At 56.6% G+C, this 20,000-nt stretch overlaps 1 protein-coding gene across 7 annotated transcripts in view; it reads right to left on the bottom strand.

The window, feature by feature from the left end:
• Positions 1–20,000, bottom strand: part of fgfr3 (fibroblast growth factor receptor 3) — a 30,887-nt gene that overhangs the window by 1,897 nt on the left and 8,990 nt on the right. The window contains exons 3-15 of one of the 7 annotated variants that reach the window (XM_076017264.1): positions 17,380–17,667; positions 16,259–16,324; positions 12,349–12,518; positions 7,454–7,577; positions 7,153–7,343; positions 5,635–5,779; positions 4,454–4,629; positions 1,791–1,939; positions 1,545–1,684; positions 847–957; positions 576–766; positions 209–331; positions 39–109 (exon numbers count right to left, since the gene is read on the bottom strand). In XM_076017264.1, the coding sequence (XP_075873379.1) occupies positions 39–109; positions 209–331; positions 576–766; positions 847–957; positions 1,545–1,684; positions 1,791–1,939; positions 4,454–4,629; positions 5,635–5,779; positions 7,153–7,343; positions 7,454–7,577; positions 12,349–12,518; positions 16,259–16,324; positions 17,380–17,667 (1,945 nt within the window). Of the gene's footprint in view, positions 1–38; positions 110–208; positions 332–575; positions 767–846; positions 958–1,544; positions 1,685–1,790; positions 1,940–4,453; positions 4,630–4,761; positions 4,907–5,634; positions 5,780–7,152; positions 7,344–7,453; positions 7,578–12,348; positions 12,519–16,258; positions 16,325–17,379; positions 17,668–20,000 lie in introns of all 7 variants that reach the window. The other 6 variants (XM_076017267.1, XM_076017263.1, XM_076017265.1 and 3 more) reach the window with 6 other exon arrangements.

Below are 20,000 nucleotides of genomic sequence, written 5' to 3'. Positions count from 1 at the left end.
CGAGGGGATTCCTGTGCGGTGGCGGCGGCGAAACTCACACGTCGCTCTGGTGGGTGTAGACGCGGTCGAACAGAGCCTCTGGAGCCATCCACTTGACCGGCAGCCGACCCTGCAAGCACAGCAGCAGCAGCAGCAGCAGGTCAGAGCACTGGGACACTGGGACACTGGGAGACCCCCCCCCCCCCCAGCAGCAGCAGCCGACACTCACGTTGGTGGTCTTCTTGTAGTAGTCGATGTTGTGCACATCCCTGGCCAGGCCGAAGTCAGCGATCTTCATCACGTTGTCCTCCGTCACCAGGACATTCCGAGCTGCCAGGTCCCGGTGGATGCACTGAGGAGGAGGAGGAGGAGGAGGAGGAAGAGGAGGAGGAGGAGGAGGAGGAGGAGGAGGAGGAGGAGGAGGAGGAAGAGGAAGAGAGGAGAAGGTCAGAACCTGCTGGACCTGCAGAACCTCCACCTCCACCTGAGACCTCCAGCTGCCAGGACCTCCAGGGCCTGGAGGAGGGGCGGCTGTGGGGAGGGGTAGGGGAAGGAGGAGGAGGGGGAGGAGGAGGAGGAGGAGGCGGCGGCGGTACCTTCTGCGAGGCCAGGTACTCCATCCCTCGGGCCACCTGGTAGGCGCAGGACACCAGGTCCTTGAAGGTGAGCTGCTCGTCGGGGATCTTGCAGGTGTCGAAGGTGTAGTCCATCCCAGGTGGGCGCCGCGCCCGCAGGTACTCCCTCAGGTTCCCCTTGGAGGCAAACTCCACCAGCACGTACAGAGGACCTGGAGCAGCAGCAGTGTTTAGGACCCCACCCTGACCCCCTGACCCCTGACCCCTGCGTTGAGTGGCCCCGCCCACTCACCGTCCTGCGTGCACGCCCCCAGCAGGTTGATGATGTTCTTGTGCTTGCCGATCATCTTCATCATCTCCATCTCCGACACCAGGTCCGACAGGTCCTTGTCCGTGGCGTCGTCTGGGTGGGGAGGGAGCAGCAGCAGCAGGTGAGACAGACCTCAGGCCACGCCCACTCCCCTCCCTTGCCCCCGCCCCCGCCACTCTTTCATATACACACATATACGCTTTAATATACACCAGGGGGGTCAAACTCAAACAGGAAGTGGGGCCAAGATGTAAAGCTTGGTCAAAGTCCCGGGCCAACATTGACTCCAGACAGAACCTTTTTATACGGACCAGAACAAGTTCTACTTAGAACCTGAACGTGGAACACAGCAAAGCTCAATGCTGTACAACAAATACCTTCATATTGCATTGATTGTTTTTAACACGTTCAATAAAATTCAATTCAATTCAATTCAGTTCAGTTCAATTCAGTTCAATTCAATAAAATTAAATTCAATAAAATAAAATAAAATTAAATCAAATTTAATAAAATTCAATTCAATTCAATAAAATTCAATTCAATTCAGTTCAATTCAATTCAATTCAATTTAATAAAGTTCAATTCAATTCAATTCAATTCAATTCAATTCAATTCAATTCAATTCAGTTCAGTTCAACTTTATTGATCCCTTGGGAGAATTCCCCCTCACTAACTCTCACCTTTCAGCATCTTGACGGCGACCGTCAATGGCCGGTTGGACTTGTCCTTCGCCACGCCCACCGCCTCGGCCACGCCCACCGCTTCGGCCATCACCACCTGGCCAAAGCAGCCCTCGCCCAGCGGCTTGCCCAGCGTCAGCCTGCAGAGCACAAGTCCACTCAGTTAGGTTCTGCCCGCCATGACACACACACACACACGCACGCACACACACACACACACACACACACACACACACACACACTGACCTGGTTCGAGGAAACTCCCACTTGGGGTCAGAGGGCAGCTCCAGCTCCGACACGTTGGCCAGCGCTGGGCTGTCGCTGGAGGAGAGGCGGGCGATCCGCACCAGTGGCGTGTTGGAGTTCATGGAGGAGTTGGAGTCCAAGGACACCTGCTGGGAGCAAGAGGTACTACCGTCACCGTCACAGCCCTTACTGCAGGACGACGACATCGGGGGGGGAGGAGGGTGCTTTGACCTTTGACCTCGCGCAGGACAATCCAACTTATAGAATTCTGTTGCTGACAACCACAGAAGAAGAAGAAGAAGAAGAAGAAGAAGAAGAAGCTCTACTGTCCTCCAATCATCTCTCCACTTCTGGGCCGCCGCCCAGTATTTCTCCTTCTTCTTCTCTCTCTCCTTCAAAGACACACCTCCATCCATCCGTCACTCGGCGGCACCGCCTCCGGGTGGGAGGGGCCACTCACTGGATGGCAGGTGGGCAGGGTTTGGAGACAAACACCACGGCGGTGTCCTCCATCGCCCCCTACTGTCACTGCACAGGGGCTACGCCAGGTCGCAGCGGCGTCTGAATCCTGAGTGAACGTCGCTACTCACCACTCAGTCTATCCGCAATGTATCCCACAATGCATCACCACAAGTATTGAGTCACTAACCCGGGAAGCTGCTCAGTATGACCTGGTCAAACAATGTGTTTATAGATGTGTAAATGAATGTATATAATGGATTATTAATGTATTTATGACCGCCTGCCCATTGGATGTTTCAATAATGAGACGGTGATGATGTCACGAATGGCGGCCAGAATGTCTCAATTTGTTTGTTTTGTTTTAAATTTTGGCTAATGATTAGCGCTATGTAGTTAAGCTACACAGAACTGCCAGTAGAGGGAGCCAGTGGGTCATTTGGGACACAACCATCAAATTACCAGGGACGGTTGGAGAGGACAGCACAGATTAAGGAAAAACTCAGCAGTGCGTGAAAAAGAAAAAGAGGAGGAAGAAGAAGAAGAAGGAGAAGAAGGAGAAGAAGGAGAAGAAGGAGAAGCAAGGCTGAGCAGCAATATGTGGATGACATGCCAGAGGTTTAGAGGAGCTTTAGGCAGAGTTATGAGGAAGAAGGAGAGAAGCTGGAGGAGATTAGCTTGGGCCAAACCAGCCAGAGATTACAGAAAAATGTAATAATAATAATAATAATAATATTAATAATAATGATAATAACAATAGTAGTAATAAGGCCTATCGGCTGCCACCGCCTTATATGAGCATCTCCGGGAGAACCAATCACAGGAGCAGCTGCAGAGCCTCCTCAGCGGAGACCGTCTGAACAGAACATCTCAGCAGAACATCTCAGCAGAACATCTCAGCAGAACATCTCAGCAGAACATCTCAGCAGAACATCTCAGCAGAAGTCTGGCAGCTTCTCTAAAAATAGCCCATCCTGCTTCGTTCTGAGCAGGACAACCTTCAATTAGCGGCGGTGGCGGCGGCGGCGGCTCGGAGATGAACCCAGAGAGTCTTGCTGCTCGCCGGTCCCGCCAGAAACCTCAGAACCCAAAAAATACATAGATAAGTAAATGAAAGAATGAATAACGGCCGGCGCTGCCTGTAATTTCTCCAGCAGATTACAAGACGCACGAGTAATAACAGAGAGCGAGAGACAGAGCCAGCGAGCAGAGACGCAGAGCGCCGGACCGCCAAGCCCCGCCTCCTGGAAGGAGAAGAAGAAGAAGAAAAAGCCTCTCATTTCTTCTGCCCGACTATGACTCATCCTGATGCAAAGGGGATGAAGAAGAAAAAAACCCCATCAAACCGTCCCTCCGGATAGCCGACCAGAAGGCCACTAGCCTGCATGCTAACGATAGCGCCCGATAGCTGGCTAACACGCTGCGAGCTGCAGAGGCATATTTCGATTGGGCATCACTCGACGAAGAGGAAGAGGAGGACGAGTAGCTCTGATGCTGAAGTGTCCTAATGGCTCCGTGGGAGCTTAGCTTAGCAATAGCTTAGCCTAGCTTAGCTTAGCTTAGCATCCGGGGTGTATGGTCGAGGAGCCTCGAAATGCTAAACGGCTGAGACGTGCTGAGATCAGGAGCGAGTCAGCTGATCAGATAACCTGGTTTGACGCTAAGGTTAATGCTAGGCTAACCGGGCTGCTTCCAGCCAGCAGCTGCTCTCTGATCCCTGGAGGACGAGGAGACAGCAGCAGCAGCAGCAGCAGCAGCAGCAGCAGCAGCAGCAGCTGGTGTGTGTGTGTGTGTGTGTGTGTGTGTGTGTGTGTGTGTGTGTGTGTGTGTGTGTGTGTCACTCCCAGGCTGAAATCCAAGTGCAACAGTCTGACAGTCGCAAGAGGCCAGAAAATATCGGACCGCCACTCCGAGATAAATGTGAACACATGGCCGCCCGCCGCCCAATGAAAGCAGGGAGGGGGCGGAGCTACGTCCAGCTATCCGCCACCGTGCTGAACACTGTCCAGCAGGGGGAGGAATGGAGAGGGAGCTCCAGGAATTCCAGGAATCTCCTGGACGATCCCCCACCCCCTCCCCTCCTCCCCCCCCCCTCCCTGAAAGGCATTTCACAGCGAAACAGCCCTTTAAACAGGCGTGACGGCGGGCGGGGGGAGGGGTCAGAGTAAGGGGTTGCTGCGAATCTTGTATCTACTTTCTGTTACCTGTCTCTTGAGGGGGAACTTGGAGAGCTTGTGGACGGGCGGCGCCGCCAGGGCCTTCTGGGCGCTCAGCCTCATGCGGCACAGCACCACGATGACCACGGCCAGGATGAAGAGCACGCAGCCCGTCACGTAGATCAGCACGTCGGCATAGTAGTCCTCCCTGCCGGGGCTGGCTGCTGGGGGGAGGGGGGGGGGCACAGAGAGATCCAGGCTGCATTGTTCCGACTCACACAGAAGAGGAGGAGGAGGCGGAGGAGGAGGAGGAGAGGAAGAGGAAGAGGAGAGGAGGAAGAGAAGAAGAAGTGTACCTGGAACCACCGTCAGCCAGGCAGAGTGATAGGCAAAGCCGATAGAGTTCCCCGCCAAGCAGGTGTACTGGCCTGAGTCCTCCAGGGACACGTTGGTCAGCAGGAGAACCTCCAGCTCCTTGTCAGTGGTGTTAATACCAGCCGTCTGCAGGAGGAGGTGGAGGAGGAGGTGGGGGAGAGGGGGAGGGGGAGGGGTTGGGGAAGGAGGTGAGGAGGAAGAAGGAGGAGAAAGAGGGAGAGGAGGTGGAGGAAGAAGGAGGGAGGGAGGAGGGGGTTAGGAGGAGAAGGGAGGATGTGGGGAGGATTAGGAGGAGTAAGGAGGTCGGGAGGGGGGAGGAGGGGGTTGGGGAGGGGGAAGAAGAGGGGGAGGGGGAGGGGGAGGAAGAGGAGGAGGAGGAGGAGGGGGAGGAGGAGAGACAGGAGCACGGTCACCACCTGAGACACCTGGAAAACACCTGAGCAGCACCGTCACCCTGACACCCAGCCAGAGACACAGACAGGACACAGACAGACAGACAGACAGACAGACAGACAGACAGACAGCAGCACTGTCACCGGCAGAGAGACACCCAGTCAGAGACACAGACAGGAAGTCCCCACACTTCCACTGGGACTCCCGGTCCTCTGGTCCGACTGCTGGGAGGCCGTCACAGGGTCAGGTCTTCAGACAGACTCCACCCTCTGTTAGCTTAGCTTTAGTGCTACGTAAGGCTATGGGAGTGGCTAGCGGCAAGGCTAACACTCTGTGTGTGCGTGTGTGTGTGTGTGTGTCCCATGATAGAGCCAACAGAGCCCGCCACCAACAGCACCACCAGCAGGCAGCAGGAGGAGGAGGAGGAGGAGCAGGAGGAGGCGTGGCCATCTCCTGGTTACCTGGGCGCTGCACCTGCAGCCAGAAGGAGTTTTCCGAGCGGCCTACAAAGTTTGAGGCGCGGCACCAGTAGCGGCCGCCGTCGCCCTCTGTCACGTTGGACAGCCGCAGGCGGGTGTGCGACTCGGTGTGCCTGCTCACGACGCTCTGCGGGCAGGAGACAGCGGGTCAGCGTGGTGGCACCCCCCCCACCCCACCCCTGCTGGCGGCGGGGAGGAACTGCAGCCGCCCTCTGACGACTCGGCCAGGAGAAAAACACCTCGCTCTGCTGTGGACTGACTGTTGACGTCATCGTGATTCCTGTTTAATTATTAAAAATGCATCGACCTTTTCCCTCTTTTCCTTTCTCCCCTGTTTTCTTTCTTTTTTGTTCTCTCTTTTTTCCCTCCGTTTTCTTTGTTTTAAATAAATAAATAAATAAATAACTGTTCTCAGATCAGCGATTAACTATCAATAATTATGTTTGATCATCATTCTGGTTCTGATCGTGACACAGTCTGACAGTTCCTGCAGACGCACGTACACACACACACACACACACACACACACACACACACACACACACACACACACACTCCGACAGCATTCCTTCCTGGGACAGCAGACGCTCGGATCAGGATCAGGATCAGGAGGTTCTTCCACAGCCAGCCACTTCCTGCTCCGAACTCTAAGCTGAACAGAGCTTAGCCTAGCTTAGCCAAGCTAAGCTAGGCTAAGCTAGGCTAAAGCGTCGTAGTCACAGTTTCCAAATAACTACTAGATGTTTTTGACGCTTCCATGAATAAATAAATATCACAGATTTATAAAAATCCCCCCCCAACTGCCCTCACCCTTTCATCCACCCCTCCCCGCCCCCCTGCCCCCCCCCGCTGCTGACTCTGCCCTTCCTCCTGGTCTTCCACTCACATTTTCCGAGGCTTTTCTGGGAGCCTCCTCCTCGTTCTCCTCCCCCTCCCCTCCCCTCTCCTCCTACTGAATCCTGGCGACGCAGCACATCTGATGGCGGCGGCGGCGGCGGCAGCGGTTTGCCCCCCCCCCCTCCCCTCCGCCCCCCTCCCTCCACTCCACCGCGCCAGCCAGCCAGCTTTAGTCCAAACCAGATGTTTGCTTGTTTTTTTTTTTATTGGCTGCTCTCTCAGAGCAGCAGAGCCTCTTCATTTTCTCCTCCGTGGGAGTCTCAACCGCCCCCCCCCCCTTACTCCTCCTCCTCCTCCCTCTTACTCCTCCGCCATCACTTCATCCTCAACCCCCTCGTCTTGCTTTCTTCGTGCCTCAGCTACTCAGACATGAAACGACACTCGCCACAATAAAAGCGCCACTCTCATTGATTTACCATCTTTTTCGCTGGAGTGACTGATCCTCGCTGGGCCGCCATCAGGCCGGACACCGATTGGACGACACCCCCCCTCCCCTGCCCCCCCCCCCCCACTCCCTCGTTAATGAAGGAGCTCGTAAAAAAAAAAAAAAGAGCGCGCTTGTTAACAGGAGGTTTAACGAGGGGTTAACGAGGCCACACCCACCTTCAGCACGTTGACGTAGGGGGCGCCGTCGGGGCCGTAGCGGCTGCCGTTGACCTCGATGTGTCTGAGCCACTGGATGTGCGGCTGGGCGTCGCTGTACACCTTGCAGTGGAACTCCACGTTGTTGCCCACTGGCACCGTCTGATTGGCCGGCAGGCCGGCTTGCAGGATGGGCCTGTGGGGGGAGCGCTCTGCGGAGGGGGGGGGGGGGGGGGGGCACAGAGTGGGTTGGTCGGTTTGGTTTGGTTTGGTTGGTTGGTTGGTGAGTGGGGGGGGTGGGGGGGGGGGCAGGGAGCCTCACCCAGGACGTCAAGCTGGTAGGTGTGTGAGATGGAGCCAAACTTGTTCTGCACCACGCAGGTGTAGTTGCCCCGGTCGGACGGCACAGCGCTCTCCATCACCAGGCTGCCCTGCTGCTGCCTCACCTGCGGGGGGGGAGGGGGGGTCAGAAGGTCAGGGCAGGTCAGCACAGCAGGGAGCACGGCGAGGGGTGCAGCAGGAAGCAACGCATGAAGAACAACAGGAAGCAAAACAGGAAGTACAGCAGGAAGTGGAGCAGGAAGTGGAGCAGGAACTACAACAGGAAGTACAGCGGGAAGTGCAGCAGGAAGTGGAGCAGGAAGTGGAGCAGGAAGTGCAGCAGGAAGTGCAGCAGGAAGTGCAGGATGACGTTGACAAGGAGGGTTTTCAGGATGTCACATCACCTGGCAGGCTGAAATGGTCCTGACCTTTGACCTCAAACTGTGTCGCCAGGTGTCCCGCCCTCCTCCTACCTGACTCCTCCCCCCCCCCCCCCCCCCCGGCCCCTCCCCGCCCTCCTGGAGCTGCAGGTGGAAAACTCCTCCAGCGTCAGTGTTTCTCTGCTGGCTCCTGCCAGTCGTGTGGAAACCCGGTGGTCGGCAAAATGGTTTTTAATTTGGATGGCCCCTCCCCCCTCCCCCCCCCCCCTCCGCCCTCCCACATCCCTCCTTCCCTCCCCTTCACCACTGCAGCAGACACCGCACCCGACTGCCCTCTGGTGCGGTCGGGTGCGTGCGTGCGTGCGTGTGTGTGTGTGCGTGGTGGTTGTGTGTGTGTGTGTGTGTGTGTGGGGGGGATCGATGGCGCTCGCCAGCGGCCGAGACCACCAACGTCAAGCAGCGAGCAGAAGGAAAACAATCAGCGAGAACTTCAGACAGACGCACGTCAGCAGCGAGGAAACCCGAGAGGCGCCGCCACGCTCGCTCGCTCTCTCACTCTCTCTCTCTCTCTCTCTCACTCTCTCTCTCAGTCTCTCGCCCGTTAGTTCGTCCGCCTGCCAGCCCACCAACCCCCCCCCCCCTTCTGAAAACTGACTTCCTGTTTGACGTTCGAGCTGTGAAAAAACTCAAGATGAGTCCAGTTTCTTCAGTCAGAGCCCCCCCCCCCTCCGCTCGACTCACTCTCACTCTGCCCCCCCCCCCCAATCCACCACCACCACCCCGCCGCTCGAATGTGATAATCCGGTCCCGGGCCAATCACAGCAGATTCCACACAGAATTAATTTATTAAGGGGCTTAACTCCGACTCACTCCGGGCTTTAGAGACTTCGTGTCAGTCAGGAGGCCTTGGGAGCCCAGCGGCAGAGGCTCCGCCCCCTTCCCCCACCCCGACCGCCCCCTGACCTCTTCTCCAGTCTGGGAGGGGGCGGGACTTCCCCGCTACTGGTCTCCTCCCAGTCGCGGCCACCACCAAACTGCTTCTCATGAAGGGACGTTTTGTCGAGAAGGCCGGAAGTTTGAGCCTGGTTTAGCAGGATTTATGACCGGGGGTGGGGGTGGGGGGGCTGCTGCACTCTAATTGGCCGGGCAGCGGACCGACTGGCGACCGGTTTACCGGGTTTGGCACCGAGGGGAAAAAATAAAAAAAACAAACTGCCCAGACGGACAAAAAACAGGTTGTGTCCCAATATTTGCGCAGCTCCAGGGTCGTTAGAAGGTAACGCAAAAAAAAAAATCCCTGCCGGGACTCACAGTCCCGCCTTGTGTTCGGCCAATCACAGAGCTCTGTCCACAGGCTGCTACTTTCAGGGCTGGAGGATGACAACTCAATAGAGAGCTGACCTTTGACCTCCACGGGCCACGGTGGGTTCAGAGGTTTGACAGAGGGATGGAACGGAGTGAGATCCACCACATAGGAAGAGAAGAATACAGCACGGGATGTGTAGAAAACACGTTGAGCAGGGGTGTCAAACATAGGGCCCGTGGGCCTGATCCGGCCCGCGAGCCCTATGTTTGACACCCCTGCTTTAAAATGAAGCAAAGCAAAGTTCCAACAAGTTGAAAATCTTTGGCGCTCTTTATTGAAATTACTCTTAGAGCGGTGAGAAATGGATGAAACGCAGCCATTTGATGGCCTACTGAGTGTTCATATCACTTCTTCCAAGTCTCGGCGGGCCGATCAGAAAGCTTAACTGACTGCATATGGGCCCCCGGGCCGTAGTTTGCCCATGTCTGATATAGGCCGCACACACAAAGCGTCCGTGGAGACGCTCCAAACGTCGGGCTTTATCGTATTGAGTTCTTTTCAATTGGGGTGGGAGGTGGAGGCAGGGGGGGCATGCAGCACGCTGGCTGGCGGGCGGGCGGGTGGGTGGGTGGGGTTTAACCTCGGCTGTCAAAGTGTGGCGTGGCGGGCGGAAGGAGCCACTGAGCCCTTCGCCTCTGGAATTGAGTCATTGTGGTGCCTGACAGGAGTCAGAGCCGAGCCGCGACCCCTCGAGCGAGCGTCTGACCCCGCCCCCCGTGTGGGAGGGTGGTGGAGGCAGGGGGGGGGGTCTGTCGGCCCGGGCGACGCCTACATCTGACACTTTCCTTTTACGTCTTTGTCAAAGTTTCGGCTCTTGAGTCCTGACTCAGTGAGTCGCTCTGCGTCATTCACTGGCAAGAAAGTGGAAATGGAGAGACAGGAAGTGGAGGCAGGGAGACAGGAAGTGGAGGCCGGGAGACAGGAAGTGGAGATGGAGAGACAGGAAGTGGAGACAGGAGGTTGAGACAGTGGCTGTGTCTCAATTCAGGGTCTGCATCCTTCGAAGCATGCATTTGAAGGATGCATTTGAAGGATGCATTTGAAGGCCAGTAGCGTCATAGCACTGCGTGAAGGCTCCTCCCAATTCACTAAAATTGGAAGGACGCTCCAAATCCGCCCTTCAAACGCGTCCTCTTTTTAGCCGATTCGGAGGATGCATCGCTACTGTCCTTCGCAGCCTCCCGCATCCCAGGATGCTTTGCGTGCTGCTGCAATGCATCCTGGGATCCTGGGAAGTCAGCTGAAATGGCGCCATCTACTGGCAAAGACACAACATATACATATATACATAACATATGTATGTTAAACCAAACCCCCAAAATTTAGTTCAAATATGTGACCGTTAAGACTGAGTTAGCTCGATGCTATGAAAACGTCACTTCCGGGGTTGGCCAGCAGGAGGGAACGGCGGTGACGCAACCAGGAAATACGCCGAAGGCTTGACCGTCCCATGTGGTCACCGGGGAGGCGGGTCTTTCGTCGGCCGGGTCCTTCTAAGGAACCGGCCCACGGAGCAGGACCCGGCCGACGAACGATGCGGACCCTGAACTGAGACGCAGCCACGGAGACAGGAAGTTAACACAGGGAGACAGGAAGTGGAGAAGAGGGGCCTATCACAGTCTGGGAACACCTGCTGTATCGACTTCCATCAACTTCCTGGTTTACATTCCGTCATGTGTTGAGTCCACATCGACAGGCTAGCTTTAGCAGTTAGCTTTAGCAGTTAGCAGAGGTTAACCCTGCTGGTTCACTGATCTTCATCGCGGCTGTCACGAGGCCGTGAAGGGGGGTTTGGAGAGAAGGGGAGGGGGGGATGACATTTCAATCCAGACACACACACACACACACACACACACACACACACACACACACACACACACACACACTGAGGCTTTGGCTCGGGGGAGATTTTCCAAATTCTCTCCGCTCGTCTGTCAGTCAACCTGCCACCAAACGGATCCTGGCACGCTGCTCCGTCGGTCACATGACCATCAGGAACTCAAAGAAAAGAAAAAAAACAGCCTCTCTGACAGCGGCCACCAGGGGGCAGCTGAACCAGAAGCAGCAGTTTGGGATCGTCGTGTATAAACGTTGTCACCAGCCAAACTTTGCGCACGTTAAACACCGCCGTGATGGCGTGTTCTGAGTGCCGGCAACAGGTGTGTGTGTGTGTGTGTGTGTGTGTGTGTGTGTGTGTGTGTGTGTGTGTGTGTGTGTGTGTGTGTGGAGACAACTGCTGCGGCTCTGCTGGGAGCAGATGTTGGAGATCTTTGTAAACTGTTAATAGCTGCAGGATCTCGTTACGTTTAACTCTTCATCCGCCGGGTCCCCGAGTTCCTCTCTCTCTCTCTCTCACTCTCTCTCTCTCTCTCTCTCACTCCCCCCCCCCCCCCCCACTCTCTCCAGAGCACCGAGAGGAAGTGGCGTCACGGAGAAGCTACCTCTCTTTCCTCCACCTGGAGGGTTTTTAATCAGCTTCTTCAAAAAAAATGGGCTAGCTAGCTCCATGTTGCTGCTGGTGCTACTGTGGCAGAGACGTTCTAGCCAGGAACACGATGCCGGCAGAACGGAGACCCTGACTGGATCTTCTCCTGGTTCTCAGCAGCCAAAGAGCAGCAGGAAGATCTGCAGGGGAGCAGGAGGAAGAACAAAGTACGCGGCACCTCTGTGAACCTTGTTGGACCTTTGAGGACCTTGTTGGACCCCTGTGGACCACAGTGGACCTCTGTGGACCCCTGAGAACCTTTGAGGACCTCGGAGGACCTCGGTGAGAACGAGGAGGACTGTTTGGATTCCGAGCGGATTTGAGAGCGGTCGGACTCGATCCGATGACAACGCGGAGGGCAGCAGCTGCTCCGCTCGACGGTCCCCACGGTTTATTTCTGTGGGGCTCAGGTCGGCCAGAGGGCCAGAGCCCCGCCCACCTGGGGAGGCCACCACCCCCGCTTCCTCCTCCCCCTGTCCTCCACCCCCCTCCCTGCAGGTTCCCCTGAACTTTATCTAGCGTGGGAACCGGCGAGGAGCCTCCTCTGGTTGTCAGCACTCGACTTCACGCCGCTCCAGTTATAGACCCCCCCCCCCCCCCCCCCGCCCAACCGAGATGCCTTGCTTAAGGGCACCCTGGGGACTCTGCTTCCCGCTACCTCTCACCTTGAAGCCGCCCATCCTCTGCTCGCCCTTGAACTCCTTGCCGTTCTTCAGCCAGTGGACGGTGGGCGTCGGCTTCCCCGAGGCGGCGCAGCGGAACTTGACGGTGTTGGCGGCCGGGACGGCCAGCAGCTTCTTGTCCATCCGCTCGGGACGCAGCCAGGACGGAGCCTCTGGGTCCGGAAGAGAACAGGACACAGGAGAGGACAGGAAGTGAGGTTCTGCTCTGGCAGGGGAAGTTAAGAATCATCACGTCCACGATGGTGACGACACGTCCAAGTCGTGACTTCCTGCCACCGTCTGATCTGCACTGAGAGGTTGTGGGTTCCAACCCCCAGCCAGCACCAGCAGGGTTCCTCAGCAGGCTGATGCCTAGAGAGGACCTAGAGAACCAGAAGAACCAGGAGTACCTGAGGGCACCTCTGGTACCTGGAGAACCAGGAGAACCTGAGGGGGCCTGGAGAACCAGGAGAACCTGAGGGGGCCTGGAGAACCGGGAGAACCCGAGGGGGCCTGGAGAACCATGAGATTCTGAGGGGACCTGGAGGGACCTAGAGAACCTGATGGGGGGGGGCCCGGATTCAAACCCCAAACCCTCGGCTGCAGTTTCCAGAGGAATTCACCGCTGCAGCACAGGACCTACAGACAGAGATGTGAACCTGCAGTCCCCCCCCCCCCATCTCCCTTCCCTCCCTGGCCCCTCCCACTCTGACCCCGCTGAATGGACGGCTGTGAAACAAAGTGTGACGGAGCCGCACAAAGAGGGGACGCGTCCCGACCCAGTGCCGCATCCTGAGCCGTCAGAGCCAATCAGGGAGCAGTGTGGAGAGTCAGAGACGGCCATTGTCCCCAGTGTGTGTGTGTGCGTGTGAGTGTGTCTGTGTGTGTGTGTCTGTGTGTGTGTCTGTGTGCGTGTCTGTGTGCGCGCGGACAAAAGCCGAGGAGGTGGCTGACCGCTCATCAGACGTCTCTTTCACGTTTTTTTTAAAGCGGGAGGAGCTGATTAACATCTCAATGAGTGTGTGTGTGCGTGTGTGTGTGTCTGTGTGTGTGTGTGTGTGTGTGTGTGTGGGCACGCAAGGGCTGGATCGTCGCAGTGAGACAGGCCAAGTAAGACGTCAATCAATGAAACCACCTGTCTGCGTTAGCCACACACACACACACACACACACACACACACACACACACACACACACACACACGCAGAGTGGCAAACGTGTCATCATCACGCAGCCACACACAGACACCACACGCCTCCACCTTAAAAGGGAAACAACGTCTGTTCAGTTTCACTCCGTGTGTGTGTGTGTGTGTGTGTGTGTGTGTGTGTGTGTGTGTGTGTGTGTCAGCACTCTGGGACAGCCCTCCACAGTCAGAGCACATTGTTTTCTTGGCATCATAACTGCTCACACACACACACACACACACACACACACTCCCAATGTGTGGTCCTCCCCCCCCCCCCTTCCTTAAATAGGTCTGGACTCCTCCGACTCGTCACCACGGCTCCGTCCATAAAAAAAAAAAGGCTAGCCGCTAACCGCTAACCTCTCAGTCAAGGCAGGGGGGGGGGGGTGGTGGTGGTGGGGGGGGGGGGTGGTTGTGGTCACCTGAGAAGGTGTGAGGGTGCTGTTGTGGAGCAGGTTCCCAGTATTTTTTTTTACTAGTGTTCAGTCCCCATTTGACCAGTGTGTGTGTGTGTGTGTGTGTGTGTGTGTGTGTGTGTGTGTGTGTGTGTGTGTGTGTGCGCTTCAGCTGCAGCCTCCTGCCACTGGATGCAAAAGAATCCTGTCCCGTGTCTAATTGGCCCGGCTGGTATTTCCTGGGTGGAGACCTCCCCCCCCCACCACCACCACCCCCCTACCCCTGGGGGAGGGGGGCGGGGGGTGACGGCTCACAGGGAGCGGCGTTCCTCAGCGCCACCTGTCAGCGGCACTGGGTTACACCACTCACACACCCTGCACACTCGTCCCTGCAGCTGCCGCAGAAAACATGCAGTGCGGGGGTGAGGGGGAGGGGGGTGGGGGGGGGTGGGGGGGGGGAGGAGCTTCTCCTGGTGGTCAGTCACATGACTTCACCGAGCAGTTAGCGGGGGCTTCGTGACAGCAGAGCCTCCCCTCAATCCACACACGGGATTGCTGATTGGTCCCAAACAGGGCGGGGCTTAGAGAGAGCGAGACCCCGCCCCTCCCTCAAACAACCTCTGGTTCTCGGGCCACCTGAGGGCCGCTGTGGCTCCTCCTCCACCCCCTCCTCCAAGAAACTGCGGCAGGTCACTGAAACTGTGCAGAGGGTGACACTCTTTCCTTACACACACACACACACACACACACACACACACACACACACACACACACACACACACGCCCCAGTGTGTGAGTGCCTAATTGTGTAATTGCATAATTTGCCCCTGGCCGACGCCTCGCCAGCACACAAGGCTGATTTCACCGGCAGCCATTTACACACTGGTGGCCCTTTGAAGGCCCACCGCCCCCCCGAGGGCCGGAGGGGGACGGCGGCCGGCCCACCGCCCCCCCGAGGGCCGGAGGGGGACGGCGGCCGGCCGGCCCTCTGCTCTGCTGCCAGGGTAAACAAGGAGGCCGCATAGCTCAGGAGCACAGATTAGGCTGTGTTAACATTCCTCCTCCTCCTCCTCCTCCTCCTCCTCCTCTCCCCCTCTCCCCTTCTCAATCCCCCTCAACCCTTCACTCCTCCCTCCTCCTCCTCACACACACACACACACACTTTCCACACGGCAAAAAATAGCCACTTTAGCTCATCGTGTGAGGGCTGCAGCTCCGTCTCCCTGGAGGCCTTTTCATCCTTGTTTCAGACTCCTTCTGAGAGCTCGCCACTGCGGCCGCCAGTCAGCAGCCAATCAGCAGCCAGTCAGCGGCCAGTCAGCGGCCAGTCAGCGGCCAGGGCCGCGGCGGGGCGGCAGGAAGTCGTCCTGAAAGCTCCGCATTCACACACACTTCAGAAACACACACACACACTCACACACACACACACTCTGGATTCAGGCCCATCCACGGTGCCGAGCTCCCACGCCGGTGCTTTTTTTTTTTTTTTTACCAGAATCCAGAACCAATCAGCTCGCCTTGTGTCTAAAGTGGGCGGTGGGACGGAGGTGTGATGATTCCAGCGGCTCTCAAGGAACACAGCAAAGACAAGCGGCAAAGACCCCGAGCTACCAGGGAGTGGCTAACGACATTAGCATGGACGCTAACGGCGTTTTTCGCAGAATCATTCAAGAAAAGCAAAAAGAAGAACAGGAGCCACCCGGCGAGTGGGGTTAGCATGGATGCTAACAGTAGCTTTAATCATCCTGATAAGGCTTCCTCCCGTTTGCCCCGGACGACTCCTCCTCTTTGAATCCATCAGCGACCGAAAAAAAACAAAAAACTCTTTTCCGTTCTCCGCCGGTCACATGACTCCTTCCCGCCGCCGGTGTCGCCGCAGCCTAATTAGCGGCAGCTTAGCGAACATTAGGCAGCGATACGGGCTCCAGCCTTTCTGGACTAATCCCTCCCCTCACCCTCAGCCGGGAAACTGGAGCCTCTGATGTCATGAGGCTCTTTAACACACACACACACACACGCACACACACACACACACACACTCAGGGGTGTTGGGATTGGGCTATTTCCTGGCAAAGTTTTCTGCTTGTCAAAACTGGAGCTAATGCTAAATTAAAAGTGCTAAACTGAAGTTTGAGTCTCTTTGAAACCCGGGGACGGTGTCAGCTTGGTGGGGACCACAGTGTTGTTGGACCTTCAGCATGACACACACACACACACACACACACACACACACACACACACACACACACACACACACACACACACACACACACACACACACAAACAAACACAAACGGCAGACAAACAGGAAGTAGAAGAAGAGGATTCACCATTTTCATTACCTCCATCGTCCGGATCCTCGTCGTAGTCTTCGTCGTCGCCCGACGAAAGCGAGTCTTTACAGAAACAGAGGAGCAGAGGAGGAAAAAAAAGAAGCGGGATTGAAAAAAAGAATAGAATTGAAATCACGTCTGTGTGCAGAACTTCTGAGGCCTTCACGCTTTGGGGGGGGCCGTAGAATCACACAAGCAGTTTGAGTGGGAAGCGTGTCGAGGTCGTCCGTTAAACAGCAGCGGTAAATGGAGTGTGTCCACACACACACACACACGCACACACAGACATACGTACACACTCTCCCTCTCCCTCTCATTGAGAAACTCATGAATGAGTCTTCAGTTCTCTGCCGAGCCGTTCACTCGCGGAGAACAAACCCAAACATTTCAACAGATGTTCCAAATGAGAGCGGCCGTAAGTACACACACACACACACACACACACGCTCACACACGCTCACACACACGCTCACACACACACACTCCCAGCAGCCCCCCCCCCCACCGCCGCTAATGGTTAGCATGTCAGATAGAGGCTAATTGTTCTCCGGCTGCAGCTACGCGTGTTGTGTTTATTTTTCTGCCCTTCACTTCGCTGCTCCTCATTGTCGTGACTCGACCTCGGCCGTGTTCAGCTTCTGCTTCGGGTTCAGGTTCAGGGTCGGGTTCAGGGTCGGGTTCAGGGTCGGGTTCAGGTTCAGGTTCAGGTTCAGGGTCGGGCTAACGAGAGCCAGCTGTTGCTACGACAACCCCCCCGACAACCGTAAGCTAAGCTGCTGACGGCCGACCTGTGCTCTTCTGCCCCATGTGGCCGCTGCAGGTGCTGCAGGTGAGTTAAATGCTAATGCTAATGCTAAAGCTTTTTTTTCGCCTCCCTCCTCCCTCCTGACTCCTCCTCCTTCCTGACCCCTCCCTCCTGGCTCCTTCAACCTCTTTCCTGACTCCTCCCTCCCTGCTCCTCTTTCCTGACTCCTCCTCCCTGCTGACTGCTCCTCCTCCTCCTCCCTCGCTCCTTCTCTCAGATCATAAGTGATGACTGAGGATCAGACGATGAGAGCAGGGCGACGGTGGCGTCTGCTGTGGGTGCAGATGTGGTGGTCGGCCTGCAGGGGGCTCACCTGTCACGCGGACGGTGTAATTGCTGAGCGCCGGCGCGTTGCCGCCGCCGCCGCCGCCACGGTGGCGAGCCAGCCGGCAGACGTAGACGCCCGAGTCCTCGTAGGAGACGTTGGTGATGCGCAGCAGCCGCTGGCCCACCCTGGTCCGGTTGGTGGGGGTCAGCGCGGCGCCGTCCTTGAACCAGGCCACGGGCTCCGAGAGGTCATCGAGGTCACACGGCACCTCCAGCAGGTCGCCCAGGCCCAGCACCACGTCCTCCAGGAAGGCCGTCTCATTGGACAGAGAGTCTGCACACAGCAGGAGGTCAGGAGGTCAGGAGGTCAGAGGAGGAGTCTGTGACCTTCAGGAGGCCAGTTTGAAAACATGACAGGAAGGGTTGGAGGAGGAGGAGGAGAGGGAGGAGGAGGAGCAGAGGGAGGAGGAGGTGGAGGACGAAGAGGAGGGGGAGCAGAGGGAGGAGGAGCAGAGGGCGAGGGAGGAGGTGGAGGAGGGGGAGGGGGGGGCAACTCTCTTGAGTTTGTCTTTTGAGAACACTTTGAAATGAATGATGATGATGATGATGATGATGATGATGATGATGTTTGTATATTAATGTGAAGAAACATTTCAGAAGGAGTTGATGTTCTTTAAAAAACAGATTTCCCCACGCAGAAAAGTGTAAAAGTCCTGGACAGAGTCGCCGCCCTGGTGGACAGGTTTGGACCTGTGGTCGGCGCACACGGACGACTGAGGTTCCAGTGGAGCGGCGACTAGACCAGAACCAGGACACATGAGCAGCAGCAGCACCTGCTTCCTCCTCAGAACATTCAGGAAACAGTTTGAGGCTCTGAAAGCTTCAAGATGAAGGCGAGTCATCAGAGACCTGAACCTTCTCCAGCCTGGAAGAAGACCCAGCTGAGGAAGACCCAGCTGAGGAAGACCCAGCTGAGGAAGACCCAGCTGAGGAAGATGCAGCTCTTCTTCAAAATGAAATCTTTTTTTCAAGGAAAAAAAAAAAAAGATTTTGGAAAAAAAAAAGGGAGTCGGAAGCAGAAGATCAGCGGAAACATCCGGCAGCACACTCCCACTGCTGCTGCATCCGTGTGTGTGTGTGTGTGTGTGTGTGTGTGTGTGTGTGTGTGTGTGTGTGTGTGTGTGAAAGAGACGGCAGGCTGGAAACACACTGGCCGGAACCTGCAGCCAGCTGGAAGCAATGTGTGATATGTTCTCTCCGTGAGCGTGAGTGTGTGTGTGTGTGTGTGTGTGTGTGTGTGTGGATGGTGGACAGTCACTCCATAAATCAAGGGGCCCCTGCGCCCCCTGCCCCCCCTGCGCCCCCTGCCCCCCCTGCCCTCCCTGCCCTTCCTGCCCCGGCGGCTCTCCGAGTGCTAACAAACGGCCCTTTACAATAAAATACAGTGTCTCTTTGAGATACGGCGGCGGCGAGGGCGAGCGAGGGAGAGCTCTCTCTCTCTCTCTCTCTCTCTCTCAGACTCCATCTTCATCCTCGCTGCGTCTCAAGAGGTTTATTTATCCTCCACAAACTTCTGCAGGGGCCCCAGCAGGCAGGCGGCTCCCGGATAAAAAGGCCTCTTTATGCTGAGGGCGCCGACACACACACACACACACACACACACACACACACACACACACACACACACACACACACACACACACACAAGGCGCGCACGCTGAGCGGGGGAGCGAGGGATCGTGGAGGAGCAGGAAGGAGGAGGTGGCAGATGCATTTTAATCCTGAGTTACAGGTAAAATATGATTCTTCTCTTCTTGGTGGGTTCAGACCAACACTGAAGCCACTGTGGTCCATCCTGGGTGGAGGCCAGCGCTGGAGATACAGTCAGGAGGAGGTGGAAGAGGAGGAGGAGCAGGAGGAGCAGGAGGAGCTGTCTTATCTCTCCTCGCTGGCTGGGGTCCTCCTGGGAGGTGGAGGTGGATCTTCTCCTCCTTTCCACCGAGGACCAGGAGTCCACTGGGAGAGCTTTCAGCATGAGCTTCTCTGCTCCTCCTCTTGCTCCTCCCCCTCCTCTTCATTCTCCTCCTGCTGCTCCACAAAGTGCTACCAAGCGATGCCACAACAGACTGCTGTCTGATTGGAGGTGCTGAGCGGTCCACTGTTAAGAAAACCAGGACTCAGACTGGGACTGGACCTGGGACCTGGTACTGCGATGGTGACTCAGACTGGGACTGGGACCTGGGACCTGGGACCTGGGCCTGCCATGGTGACTCAGACTGGGACCTGGGTCCTGGGATCTGGGACCTGGGCCTGTGATGCTGACTCAGACTCAGACTGGGACCTGGGACCTGGGACAGGAACTGGGACCTGGTACTGCGATGGTGACTCAGACTGGGACCTGGGACCTGGGACCTGGGACCTGGGCCCTGGGACCTGGACCTGGACCTGGGCCTGCCATGGGGACTCAGACTGGGAGTTGTGTGGTGGTGGAGGGAACACGCTCCACATTTGTGTGACCGTTTGCAACATGTGCCCCTGCAGCTCATATATAAGCATGGATCTGGGAGGTTCTGGCCACTAATAAAACCCTGGCAGCTAATTGGAGGAATCCTGGAGGAATCCTGGAGGAATCCAGCCGGCGGAGACACGAACGGCTTTAGCCTCCAA

Source organism: Nelusetta ayraudi, unplaced genomic scaffold (genome assembly GCF_046127955.1).
Source record: "Nelusetta ayraudi isolate G7.1 ecotype Tasmania unplaced genomic scaffold, CSIRO-AGI_Nayr_v1 ptg000302l, whole genome shotgun sequence".
Taxonomy (NCBI): domain Eukaryota; kingdom Metazoa; phylum Chordata; class Actinopteri; order Tetraodontiformes; family Monacanthidae; genus Nelusetta; species Nelusetta ayraudi.
This window is presented reverse-complemented; position numbering and strand designations above follow the sequence as displayed.